We start from the raw sequence: 13,898 nt of genomic DNA on the forward strand, positions 1-13,898 counted from the left end.
AAATAGTGATGTTTTTAATAAATGGATTTCCTGGAATTCCATCAGCACATTGGAATTCTCTGTGTGCTCTTCCCTTTTGAAACATCTCCTTTAGCAAAGCAGTGGGAGGGTTCTTTAGTTTCTACCCTTTAAAACAAGGTGACCCAACTGCTGTTTGGATTGGGAAGATCTGCTGTGTGTTCCAGTAAGCGTCCACTCACTGAAATGTGTCTGTTCGCTTCAATTTCAAAAGAAGCAGAGTCCTTGGTGAGGGAGTTCAGTTTCCTGCCTTAAAGCCCCATAAATAGGTTTTGAAGAGAACAGTGCAGTTTTTGCTGGGATTAGGGTGTGTAACCAAGGAGCCTCTTGGAATGGAGCCGTTCTGGACCTTTGCTCTGCTTTGGGGAATGCCAGAGTAAAAGACCTCTTTGAAATGCTGTTTATAGCCCAAAATCCTGCTGTGGCCAAAGCCCTGATCCCAGCCAGGCGTGACACAGCACTGCCTTTTTGGCCTTGTGTTTCACTGACGGAGGTGCTGCAGCCTGCCAACGGGTTTGGTTGTCATCTTTGTAATTAATTCCCCTGTGGTTTTGTGAGGTTCTGCTAATAGGATTCATCACTCTGTGGAAACTAGTGATCAGATTAGTCTCTGTTTCAGAGAATCTCCTGGGAGGCAGCTACACAGAGAGGCTTCACTAAGTATTGTAAACCTGAAAAGATGAGCCTTATGAAGCAATTACAGTTCAATTAGTTTTCATGTGGAAAGCCTCAGACTGGGAATGGGGTAAAGCTGTGAATACAGATGTCACTTTCTGTTGAACTGAGACCTAGATAGAAGAAATATGAAAAGTAGCCTAGATAGACTCTGCCTGTTCCATGCCCTGATCAGGCAGAGATCCAGGTGAGTGTCAGATGCTTTGCTCTCTGAAACTCATTCCTGCTGAGGAGTCTCATATGGCCTAGGATAGACTCTGTGGCCACAAACACTCCACCATGAGGCAGAGGCAAGCAGCTCTAAATGCTCATGGCACTTGTCTTGCAGCTTTCCATTGGAGGCATCATCATCCTGAAGGACACCAGTGAGGACATGGAGGAGCTGGTTGAACCCGTGGCAGCTCATGGTCCGAAGATTGAGGAAGAGGAGCAAGAACCTGAACCACCAGAGCCCTTTGAGTACATTGATGATTAAGGCCTGAGGTACAGTGTAGTGTGTAGAGTCTTTAAATCCCAATGAAGGAAAAGCCTCTTTGTACCAAGTGAAGCAGTTACCAGCACTCAGCACTCTTGGTTTAGCTCTTTGACAGCTTTTGTGGCAGATTTAGAAAAAAGCTCTGTCCTAATTCTAAGAGTTTGGCAGCTTAGAAATCCACAAATTCATTCTTTTTGGTCAGGCCTGACCCAGTTGTACTGGATCTGCTTTCTAATCTGGCAGGCTTAACTGCTCTTGAGTAGAGCCTGACTGGGCAAAGAGCAGTGCAGGGGTCACAGGGACAAATCAGCTCCTGAAAGATGGTCCCAGAGGGGCAAATAGTTTACATAACAAAGCTGACATCTACTTGACCTCAGGGTGCCAGGATTTGTCAAAACAGAACTACTGTTCTGCTCCCTGGAGTTGCCTAGTCTTCCCAGCAGTTCTTAGCAGTATTTAAAGACACTTCAGTCACGGGCTCTGAATGCTAGTAGTAGATCTGTTTCAGGCAATAAATGGTGCAGTTCTCAGGTTCCTTGGTTAAACTGCCTGAATGGATGTGCAAGTTTCTCACTGAGAGGCAGAAATCCAGTTGCTTTATTTCCAAATATGGGCTGGCATGTCTCAGGGCTCCCAGGAGCAGAGATTATGCACTTGAATTGGTGGACGGGCAGGGAAACAAAGTCCTTGCTAAAAACTATAAATGTTGTGTCAGTGACAGGCTTGGGTGAGTGTGTGGGGCCAAGCACAAGAAGCCCTAATTAAATACATTTGATGTTCTCGTTTCTCTCTCTCCCTCCTCCAGGGCCATGTCATCTAAAGAAGACACTATGCTTGATATCAGAAAGACAGGCATGAAGACCTTCCTATTGAGATCTGATGTTCAGTGCATGCATCCCCAATCTGTGCTGAGCTGAAGCTGATAGTCCGTGTTTTATGGCTGAAGAACAGATATATGCTATTTAGTGTACTCTTTCACAAAACCTTGTTTTCAAATAAATATATTAAAAACTCTTGACATAAAACTTGCTAAAAACAAAAAAAAAAAGAAAAAGGAAGTCTGAAAACTTTTGCTCTCCCCAAATGTTAAAAACTAAACTCAGATTGTGCATCCTTGTCCAGCAGAGCTTGATTGACTGCTCCTCTGTACAATCATTGGGATCTGTACACACCTCTGCACTTGTTGAGGATGAGCAAGGTCACAACTGCAGCCTGGCCCAGCCATAGCACTGATGCCACAGAGGGCAGGTCTCTGCTTGCCAGCAGCTGCACAGATGAGGTCTGCTTCCAGATTCCCTCTGTGATCTCCCCCCTTGCTTATCCTGGTATTCATATGATGGCTGACAGAAGGGCTCTGGGTGTTAATGATGGGGAAATAGGGGCATGTTTTTCCTTGTTTCACAGAATCCCTTTTCTTTTGTGTGTGTGCTTTCACCAAATATGAGCAAAATAGCTGATATGAGCAGGTTACATTGCAGGCCTAGATAGACTGGACCCAGACATGTAACTTGTCACACTGATGTGTTTCATTAGCTAAGGGGGAATTTTAGTCAGGGATATGGAATGAGGAGCAGTCAGAAGGAAGGAATGGTGCTCCACCATTCACTATCCAGCTGGCCCTTCACCTTTTGGGCTGTAACACTTCAAAGGGTGTCTCAGCAGCAAGCCAGGCACTGCAGCCCAGGTCTGCTGCCAGCAAATGCTGGGTGAAGCTCCATCATTTGAAACAGCACATAAATGCAATGAGGTTTTTATTGTATCTGTGTGTGGGGAGAGTATTTTATCCATGTGAACATACCACCATCTCACGTGCCTTGGTAATAATGGAAGATAAATCTTGAATGTAGTGCTTGGAGCTTCTCCAGCAGATGGCTTATTTTGTTGAATGCTATATATCCCACTATAGCAATGGGATAGTCTGCCTTTGTTCTCTACAAAACTAAGGAATACTGAGCAGAGATGTGGTACTGAAAGCCAGTTTTGAGTTCTAGGCTTCAGGCAGAAGTCCCTCAAGTTGAAATGTCTCAGGTTGCTGGTTAGAGCTTGCAGTTCTCAGCATCATCCAGATCTGTTCTCCAATGGAGTGGAGCCAGGAATGGAGCCAAGAACCTGAAATGGCTACAGACAATGTTATTGTCAGTAAACCTGGAAACAAAGAGGGAAACACTGCTCCAATCCCATGGTCAAAGACCTGGTATTGTGGTGTAAGAAACAGAAGCTGGACAAATGTACATTGGTGAGTCTTCTGGTGCTGCAGTTCCTTCCCTTTGAATGGATACCTATATCCCTTACTCCAGCATGTTCTGCCAATGCCAACCAATAATGGTGTGTGGTGTTTTTCAGGTAATTTGTTACTAATGCCTTGTGTTGTAAAATACTGTGGAGAGGGAAAGGCATTGGGAGGTGAAAACCCCTCATTTCAGGCTGTTCAGCAACCTGCCAGAGGCCAGATATTGCTAGAGGATTTCTAAAGTCCAAGTAGAAGTACTGGGAACAGCTGGCTCAGAAGGACCTAAAGTCCTGAATTGGTGCTTTGGCCAAGCTGTGAACAATGCTGCTTTTCATGGGACTTTTGGCCACACTTTTCTAATTGCAACAGATTTTTCAGGATCATCAAAACAAACCTGATGCTTGCTGCAGGTCCTCAGTGAGGCTGTGTAAATCTGTATGTACAGAGCAGCTCCCACCAAGCCACTGGGTACTGCCTGGGGCACCATGGAGGACTCCTGATTCTTGTGCTAAATTATTCTCTTGTGCCTGTAAGATCCCTACTGCTCTGGCAGTGATGTTTCCCCAGAGCTCCCTTAGCACAAGCAAATGTAAAAACCTCAGTCCCAGACTGATTTCTGAGCTGCTATTCTAGGGCCATGAGGTAATTTACACACACAGATTTTTACAGGAGATTTTGGTGACTGTGGAAGGAAAAGGCCATGTGTGCCAGGCTGGGGACACCAGGAGGGAACTGGGAATTGGCCTGTCCTCACTTCCCCATCTCTGTCACTTGGTGGTTTCTTCTCTCACTGTGTAAAGGATTGAGAGCACTCATAGAAAAGCATCCACTGTTTTTGTTTTCTCCCCCAGCTGCTGTTTTTTCCTCCTGGGACAGGAAGATGCTGGTCTGTGTCGCATGAGACATGTGTGTAGCTCAGGCTGTTTCCTCACAGGACAGTGCTCAAAAGACTCCAGATAGCACTAGAAATGCTCTTACAGAGTGCTTTTGAGAGTTTGTGCTACAAAACATGTCCAGACTATAGAATGATCCCATACATGCAATTTTTTTTTTTTTTTTTGATCTCTACATAATTCTTCAGTTTACTAATCAGGCTGCTGAGGGTGCTGTTCTGTGACCACTTGAGGTCACATGGTGCTTGAATGAGGTGCTGAGCTTTGCTCAGTTTCCAGGGTGCCACTTGGGAAATTCAGAAATGGCCAACCTGTGAGAGCTGAAAACAATATGAAGAGGCTTATATAGCCCTAAGAGGATTCTAGTAAACCTCTAGGAAGAGTGTAGGAATGTTCTGGAGATACAACAGGAAACCTCCAGAAAGATTAGAAAAACATCAATGAAATGGCCAGGAAATGTCCAAAAATCTTTTGGAAAGGTGCTAGAAAACCTCTGAGAAGACTCTGGAAACCGGTGGGATCCTGCCCTCGTGCTAAGGGGTCTGACCAGTTTCTCTCAGGCAGATGAAGATGAAGAGCCACTGTGTTGGCTCAGTGCTTTGAATAATGTCATTTGTTTCAGTGACTCATTAGTGCTGAGGAAGTGCTGCTCTCCTGGGCCTATCTGGGGATGCTGCAGAGGGACCCACCCTGATTGTTTATCAGGGGCTAATTGGACCTAAACACTCCTGACTTTGCCAGAGTGAGAGGCGGGGATGACAGGAAGCTGCTTCTATCCCTCCTGACTAATGGGTTTCATCTCAATTAACCCTAGTGCAAATTAAATCACTTCTAAACCATGCTGCTCTGACAGATCCCAGAGTCCCTCCAGGAGGCCCTGGACGTTTCCTTTGCCTCCCTTTTCCACTCCTTAACTTGGATGCAAGCCCCCTGCTTGGCACCAATGGTGCTGGGACTGAAGTGGTGTGGAGATGTTGGAGGTAAAGCTCCCAAGGCAAGAGGTCTTCAAGGAGGGGGCTGAGAGCCCCAAGCCCCCCAGCACTGCTGTTCCTTCCCTGCAGGCATTCAGTGGCCTCATCCTCTCACCTCTCCCCATCACTCTCCCTTATCTCTCCCCTTCCTTCCAGGGCCAGGAAAAGCTCTTCCTCCTTGCCTTTCAGAGAGAAGGGTGGGCACTGCTGATAATAATGATGATGTTGGCTGTTTATCTCCTGCATCCTGGTGGCTGAAGCACCCTCCACCCTCACCCCTGCCAAATGCCAGCCAGCCCCAGGCTCGTCCCTTGCTTGCTGCTCTTGGCATGGGTGACTGGTTGGGTTTCAGCCCAGCTCTGGGGCCACCTTGAGCCTGCAGCAGTGGCAGGACGGGAGAGTTGGTAATCATGGACATTTCAGGACTGTGCAAGCCTTGTGTGGTTTGCTTGTAACCTCTGCTGGGATCAATGGGCCTGAAGGCCTTCAACCGAGGGTGCTGTTCTTTGCCCAGGCAGTTTTATGTGGAAGCAAGGGTCTTTGGTCCCTCAGTGAAAGAAACTCCTTGGGCAGACCTGGTTCAATGTGTTCCTCCAGCACTTGTGGGGATTAGCCTTGCCCATGCTCTGTGTCTTGGGAGGAGATGCTGCCTCAGCTTCTGGAATTGGCTTGACTTGGCCTCTGAAATCCTGCTCTGTGGGCAAATGTTCCAGCTGGCAGAAGCCAGGATCTGGAGTTTTGTTTTGAGCTCTATACTCCAGTTCCTGGCATTGGTTGCACAGCTAAAGCTCTGGGTTTTGCTTAGAAGAAATGCCTGTGCAGGTGCTCAGTGAGCCATCAGTGTCTCTGCCACTGGGGAATCAGTGTTACCCACATATGGCAGAGAGGTGACTCAAGACCATAATCCCAGACATCTCTGCCCAGTCCACTTATTCTGGTGGGCCCTGCTGCCTGACAGGGTTTGGTTCAGCAATGTTTTTGTCTGGGTTTTTTTCTTTGTGTTTGCAGAGCACAAGCAGAAAATGGGCACAGGAGTGTCTACCCAGTAAGGGTCCAGGTGAAGCAGGTCCTGGGGAGCAGGGCAGAGTGGTTGGGGGGCCACCCTGGGCTTGCTGGCCACTGCCTGGGTGCAGGGTTGGCCAAGGGGAAGGACAGTGTTTTGGTGGCAACAGCATCCCAGGCCAAGGGTATAAATAGATGCTCTGGTGACCCAGGGAAGAATGGCTGCACAGGCGAGGTTAATTGTCAGCAGAAATTATGGGGACATTGCTCCTCCCAAGATAACCTGCAAGGGATGAGGCATGAACAAATTTTTCCCCTTCAGAGTGAAGGAAAAAGGGCCTGAAATATTGGTGCAGTGTCTTTGTTCTCAGTTCTAGGGTGGCTCTCCCATTTCATTGTTTTTTTTCCATTCTGTGTCAATGAGAACCAAGATGGATTAACTTATTGTCTCCCCATCATGCCCTCCCAGAGGAGGAACTGAGATATCTCCTGCAGGGCTGGGCAAATTCTCTGTTTAATTTAACCTCACATCAAGGTCTTTTTTATTTTTAGCTTAAGCATGAAATCTGGGGTTCAGGGGTAGACAAGAAGTAGCTGAAAATAATTTGCTGGAAACATCTGCATTGGACAGTAGAGTTAGAGTTCATGGGCTCCTTCACAGATCTGATGCTTGCTTCTCTTACAGGTTTTGCAGTTTCCTCCTGAGTGGCTGGACAGGCCATTGGTCTGTGTTGGTGGCATGGGACAGGTGGCCATTGTTCTGTGTTGGTGGCAGCACCAAAGCTGTGCTGGTGCGATGAGGGCAGTGAGGCTCGCTGGGAGTGGGGATGTTTCTCCTGATGATGAAGCTCTCCGTCTGCTGTTTCTGTGCACCCAGGTCCCAGACTATTTTGTCCATATTCTTTTTTTCTAATGGAGCATCTCTAGCTCTTCCTTTCTCCCAGCCCCCTGCCATTTTGGGCCGGATTGCCTTGCTGTGACTGAAAAGCAGCTCTCTCACACCGAGACCCCGGGCAGCACCTACCTGAGCATACAACGCTGTCTTACAGCGCTCAGCTAACGTGCCCTGGAAACCGGATCTTAGTGGGGGAAAGTTCATTACCACTGTTAATTGAAGAGGCACAAAGATTCCATAAGGGGCTTGGCCAATCCACCCCTTTGCTTTGGCGGGGGTTCCATCAGGCATAGACTTGTCGGACAGTGCCGCCCGGGCTCATTGCACCGTGCCACGGCCGGGCTCAGCCTCCTCCCGTCCCGCTCGCTCCCTGCAAAGCTCCGCCCTCTTCGCCCGACGTCTCTTTCAGACGAAACTTCTAAGCGGGAAGGCTTTTCCCGGCCCAAGGCGGAGCGGGGGCACAAGAGCCCCGGTTGGGGCCGTTCGTCATTTCCAAACCCGAACCGTCCCCAGAGCCCCCCGCAGCCACCTCAGGCCGCCGCTGCAGCTCCGCCGCCGCGCCACAGGGGGCGCTGCCCGCCCCACAGCCACGGGCACGCCCTCGCCGCGTAACGCGCGGGCCCCGGGTGGCGATTGGCTGAGAGCGGTCACGTGCGCGGGACGCGGCACGGGGGCGGGGCCACGGTTGCCGGGGCGACACCGGCGGCGGCTGAGGGGAGATTGGGACAGGTGGGAATGGGGGACAGGGGGAATGGGACACCTGGGAATGGGGGACAGGAGGGAATGGGACACCTGGGAATGGGGGACGGGGGGAATGGGGGACGTGGGAATGGGGGACAGGGAGCGAGTGGGAGTGAGGGACAGGGGGAATGGGGGACGGGTGAGAGAGGAGTGGGGGAGATAGGGGATTGGGGCAGGGGAAGTTGAGGGGGGATTGGGGCGGGTGAAAATGTGGGAGGGGTAGGACTGGGGCAAGGCAGAATGTGGGGCAGGAGGAGCTGGGACAGGGAGGATGTGAGGCAGTGGGACGTGGTGCAGGTGAGAGTGGGGCAGGTAGACCGTGCGCTCCTGTGTGTGTGTGTGTGTCTGTCTGTCTGCCTGCCTGCCTGTCTGTCTGTCTGTCTGTGTCTCTCCTCATGCCCTCTGGAGATGCCGTGGCTGGGGGGCTGTGCTGTGTGAGCCCTGTGCTCTGCACTAACACCCCCTTCTTTGCCATTTTCCAGCTTTATCAGCGATGAGAAGTAGCAGCAGCCCTTAGCAATGGGTGATGTTTTAGCGTATGAGGCTGAGTTACTTGGACTAGTGAAAGAGGTTGGTTTTCTCTCTTTATTTCTTTTCTTTTTTTTTTTTTTTAATAATTCTTGCAAGGCAAGATTTCTCAGTGTCTGCATTCAGAGTCAGGCATTGTAATGGAGGCCTAAATTCTGGAGCTATTTATCTGGCTGAGTGTGGCTACACTCTGAAATTGTGCTGACTTCTGTCATGCTCTGTCAGTTCAAAAGGCTCAATGTCCATTAAATGCCAGCAGAAAATTTTCTTCTTTGGTTGAATGAAATTACTGGCTAAACCAAGAGGCATCATTCTTTGAGAGATTGTGTACTCAGTTGTCTCTAGGATGCAGGAGAAAATTCAGAGATGGTGTTTTCCTGTCATGAGGTACCAGTTCTTGGTTTATCACTTTGCAGTCTTTGGCATTTGTGAACCATCCTGCAGAGAAACTTTGGCATTTAATGGGCCATTCATTGAAGCATTAACCACCTAAAAAAGGATTAATCATTTACTGAAGCAATAATCATCTGAGAAATGTTGTTCCTCTATGTTTTTATCTTGCAGTATTTGGATTTTGCTGGATTTCAAGAAACAGTGAAAGTATTTAAAAAGGAATGTAAAATAAAAGGGAAGCCACTACCTAAACCAGCAAATGTTTCCTCAGAAGATTCATTGCCTGTTCAGGTAATGCATCATTTACACTTACTTTGAGTAATAATGAAAACAGAGGTCAATATCCACCCTGTGAGTTATCACAACAGTGAATTGTCTGAACAGATTCTTGATTATTTGAAGAAATCTCCTGTTAGTCTTCTTCAGCACAGGAGCCTTCAAGTTTGCAGTTGGGGTTATTTTTTTTTCACAACTGCAGTCATTTTGAACTCAAGGCATTAGTTTTAATTTACACTACTTTAAGTTTTTACTGATCTGCTTGAAAATGTGGGCTTTGCTTCTTGTATTGACGGTTGATTCAGGCTCTCAAAGTTACTAAAGATACGTGAAGAAAGAATATTTGGGTGGTCATTGAATGGTGGGACATTTGTGAATAAAACTTTTAATTGGAAGTGTTCAGATGGCACTGGAATTCTTCATCACTAACCTGCTGCTAAGAATATGTGGCTTTTCTGTGTTTGGGTTTTCACTTGATGCTTTTCCCTTTCACAGGAAGAAATGCTTACAGCATTTGAAGATGGTGATCAGAAAGTTTTCTTCCAGCTCTGGGAGGAGCATATTTTGTCTTCAGTCCATGACAGCGATCCAGTTGCTCAGAACCTGGAGTTCTATCTCCACATCTATTTTGCCACCTTCCTCTTGAAACAAACTATGGGAAAGCCTGTAAGTTTAGTTCACAATGGAAATCTCAGATTGCTGTTGTTTGTTTTACTTCATTTATTTGTCTTTAGTGTGGATGAGGGTGGGATATTTTCTAAGAATTATTCCAGGAATATGTATCCAGTTTTGGCTACAGTCTGCATTTTTTAGTTCATCCAGATCTCTTGTATTGTGGAGTACAGAGATGGAAGTTGGAGCTGTCCTTATCCCAAAGTTCCTGAATATTTCAACTCAGAAAACACCAAAATGGCAATATTTTCACACTTGTAATTGTACAGCATAGCAGATTCTTAAGATATTTATTTTGCTTGAAGCTTGGACTTGAACTGTGAGTTGAAATACAATAATTTCTGATTAAATGGCAAAGTTCAGTTTTGACTAGCTCAATATATCATGCTGAGAAATACAAATCCCAAGATGTTATAAAACAAAATCTCTGTTACATGGGACTTTTATGGTGAAGAGACATTTAAGTAGCCTGGATTCAGCCAGATCAGCCAGGGCTTAATAGCTCCTGGCCTTCACCTGTCAGCTGCTACAGGAGTGTTTGGATGCCTGCAGTCTGTCTTCCAGCCTCTAAGGAGCTTTTGTTCTGTTCTGTGTGCCAGCTCCACTTCCCACTGCTGTGCAAGTGGATTTTTTTGTTTCTGCACTTACCACTGAAATAAAGTATGTCTAAAGTATGTGTTTTCTCTCTTCCCTGAGTGTAGCAATGGCATTTTTCTTTAAAAGTCTAGCCTGAAGTGAACAGGAATAATTTACACTCAAAAAGCAATTGTATGTCTCTTCTTTCTTTGGACCTGGATGAGAAAAATAACAGCATTGTTTTACATTTTCCTTTATGACTGGTGAAAACATACAGTATGTTCTCTAGTTAAATAAATACTGGTCTTTAAATAACAAATATACTGGAATTTCAAATTTGGTATTAATATACTTGGGTCTCTTATTTGCCAGCTTTACAGTGCATTTAGAATGGTAGTTTTCTAAATTAAAAATGCTGCTTTATTACCTAGGACAAAGCTGAACTTGATGAAAGGATTGCTTATTTCAAGGCATACCTGGAAACAAAAGGAGCTGCACTGAGCCAGACTACAGAGTTTCTTCCCTTCTATGCTCTGCCATTTGTTCCAAACCCCATGGTACATCCTTCCTTTAAAAAACTTTTCCAGGTCAGTGTCTGTGTGGCAGAGATGGTTTTGTGGTGACTTACACTGACATACCTACACAAATTTGTTTGTAAAGCATGTTTTGGTATTTTTTAGAGTTATGTGCTCTGAATGCTTCCCTGACCATGTGGACAGTTGTGCTGGCCTGGCTGAGCAGCTGTGGGCAGCCACTCTGGTGCAAGGAGATGTCTTCAGCCTGCATTGCTGCCACCCTGCTTTTGATACCAAATCAAAGCTTAAGTGATACTTGCCCTAGGGCTAACTTTGGATGTACCAGCTGATGAGGAGCTCCAGTTTAACACCAAAAAAAGGCATATCCTGCCATTTTCCTTTGGGACTAACTATAAATAATGAGATAGATGGTTGACCTCAGAGATGGAATATGACTACTCTTTTTTAATTATACTTAGCAGCATTTTTTTAATGTGTTATCTAAGACGAGATCCTCAGGTTTATTCTGAGTAACCCAGGGCCCAAGCTCTTAGTCCACACTCACTCATATTTTCTTGTGGGAATTGTTCAACTCATTCCATGTTAGTGTTGAAACACAGATTGTTTTATGTTTGAGAAAGAGCAGCAGTGAGTCACTGGTTTACAAAGCAGAGTTCTTATGGCATATATTTTTCTCAGGCATCTGATGCTTTATATAGCTGGAGTTCCTGTCAGTTTGTGTAATACATCTTGAAAAATCATATGCACTCCTCTCTGTAGGAGACAAGGTTCCTTTGGTAATATACAGTGTCCTGTGGTACACCGCTGTCTGGATACTGAGTTGGTAAATGCAACAAGTAAATTCTGTACACTCTCCAGCGTGATGAAATAAGGGCAAATCTGAGCTGTGAGAACAGCTTGCAATATATATGTATACAGCAGTAAATTTAGGGAGCTCCTGGTACTTGTTGGAAGACAGAGCTTTTTTTTCATTGGCTGGCTTTTCCTCAAGCAGAAACCAGCTTCACTGAAGGCTTGAAATAGAAGGCATGACTATTTGGTGGATTCCTAGGTGTAGTTTGACTTTTTCCCTTAACTGTTATTTCCTTGTCAGTATGAGACACTACGTCAGGCAGAGGACAGCATTCCAGTTAATGCTCTGAGTCTGTTCTGGTCTGTTTTTCCTGCATTGGCTGTTTTTCTCCAAATCCTTATTTTAGAAACATTGTACCCACCAGTGTGATGTCATGATGCTTGCAGTAGTTATTGACAAAACTTACAATTCCCAAATCTTGTTAGGAGCAAAGGATGAAAACTGAGCTGTGCAAAATACGAATTTTGTACTCTGTTTAATATATGTGAAAATATTTTTTTATCTTTTTCTCAAGTTGCTTGTTTTTTAAAGGTGCTTTTACTTTCAGGACAGTTGTTTGTGTATATAAGCCACCAACACTATGTGACAGTTTAGTACTTTAAATAAAGATACATTGTGTTTCTAGAACTCTTATTTAGGAATAATACTGAGCTCCCCTCTGACTTCTGTTCTTTCATGGGGAGTGAGCAAATACATTCACATCAGTAACAGTGAAGGGAAAAATCTTTTAAATCCAGTGCTGGCTGCCTTGTTTGCTAGTGGGAAATTGCTGTGATTCAAACAGTACTTTCTGCAGAGTGTACATATTTGGTGAACAACTGTCATTATTTGTTTTTCTTTTCAAGGATTCTTGGACACTGGATTTAAGGACAAGATTGGAAACGTTCCTGTCTCTTGCTCTCAAAGCCAGACAGACTCCTCGGCTTCTCACTATATTTGTATCCTTCTAAGAAAACACTCTGCAGATAATTAGAAATAATGTAAAGAGGCAGTATAATTTATTGCAAGAGTGTGCTGATAGGATTTATTGCAGAATTGCAGTAACATTGCAGTTCAGTGTTTTTATGACAGGGAGCATTGTTTATATTCTACATTCAAAAACAAACTTTTGAAAAAGTCATATAAAGACCATGTCCAGATCCATATGAACCTACATGCTTATCATGTGATCAGTCTTTGTTTCCATGTATAAATACAGGATGCCCAAAGGCACCAACCTGACCTGACTTCTTTCTTAGCATTTCTAAAGCTGTTAGTCTTTTAAATTAGCCTTTCAGGGACTAGCTGAAAGTTTTCCAGGGCTTTTATTTGGGGCATATTATCCAGGGCAAATTATTTCATCTCTCATAGGTCAGCAAAAGATCTCAAGTCCCTAGGCAATATTGCAGGTTGTGCACTTATGAGATTTTTATGTCTTTATTGTTGATTTATGTATTCTCTAGAGCATCAGGCACTTGCAGTTTGCTGGGATAGTAAGAATACCTGGCTTGGTTCAGGTTCTCATTCTGAGTCTCTGCAACAAACACTGAAAAGGTGCACATTTTCCTGATCTGCTTTTACTCGTGCAACAGAAGGAGAGTGGACAGTGCAACAAAGGTAAATACGGGGCTGTGGTAAGGATGTTCTGTAAAATTGTCAGGGGCTGTGAAAGTAGTGGGAGGTTTACTACCTGCAGGGGTGGGGAAACCAGTGATGCATAGCAGAAAGTCCTTGGAAATCCAGGTCCCAGCTTTGGTGATAGCTATTGATAGCTTTTCAAACTCAGTAATTTTCAAGCAGTCCATAAGTATCAGTAAATATGGACTAGAAATGGGAAAGGACCTAGTAGTGGGATTTGTATTAAACATCTATTCTGTTCTGAAACATGGTAAAAACAAGTGGAGAACTCCATTCAAAACATACCAGTGGAGAACTCCATATAAAGCATACCACCTTTCCTTTTCTAGTTCTGATGAAAGTAAGTTGCCTCAGATTCCTTTCCCTTGCTTCCAGGTTTTATGTCTCATTCAGTTGTTCTGATGATCTTAGACAAAGTTGATTTTTGTTCCTATTTACTCATTTTGTTTAAATAGTACCTCCTAAAATAGTGCATATTAGTATATCCTGAATAAGAATGTGTTCATTTAAATGGGACTGGCTGATGTGTTGCATTTTGAGATACACT

The 13,898-nt window shown here is 45.1% G+C and overlaps 2 protein-coding genes across 3 annotated transcripts in view; both read left to right on the forward strand.

The window, feature by feature from the left end:
- The window catches only part of PSMD1 (proteasome 26S subunit, non-ATPase 1), a 65,564-nt gene extending 63,371 nt beyond the window's left edge, over positions 1-2,193 (forward strand). The window contains exons 24-25 of the mRNA XM_054639197.2: positions 1,022-1,176; positions 1,974-2,193. Coding sequence (XP_054495172.1) covers positions 1,022-1,168 — 147 coding nt within the window. The 3' untranslated portion in view covers positions 1,169-1,176; positions 1,974-2,193. The remainder of the gene's footprint in view (positions 1-1,021; positions 1,177-1,973) is intronic.
- A 5,547-nt stretch (positions 2,194-7,740) lies between these two features.
- The window catches only part of ARMC9 (armadillo repeat containing 9), a 56,838-nt gene continuing 50,680 nt past the window's right edge, over positions 7,741-13,898 (forward strand). For both annotated transcript variants that reach the window (XM_054639211.2, XM_077184036.1), the window contains exons 1-7: positions 7,741-7,888; positions 8,383-8,470; positions 8,993-9,112; positions 9,593-9,763; positions 10,777-10,932; positions 12,580-12,672; positions 13,306-13,330. In XM_054639211.2, the coding sequence (XP_054495186.2) occupies positions 8,420-8,470; positions 8,993-9,112; positions 9,593-9,763; positions 10,777-10,932; positions 12,580-12,672; positions 13,306-13,330 (616 nt within the window). In that variant the 5' untranslated portion in view covers positions 7,741-7,888; positions 8,383-8,419. The remainder of the gene's footprint in view (positions 7,889-8,382; positions 8,471-8,992; positions 9,113-9,592; positions 9,764-10,776; positions 10,933-12,579; positions 12,673-13,305; positions 13,331-13,898) is intronic.

This window comes from Agelaius phoeniceus, chromosome 10 (assembly GCF_051311805.1).
Source record: "Agelaius phoeniceus isolate bAgePho1 chromosome 10, bAgePho1.hap1, whole genome shotgun sequence".
Taxonomy (NCBI): Eukaryota; Metazoa; Chordata; class Aves; order Passeriformes; family Icteridae; genus Agelaius; species Agelaius phoeniceus.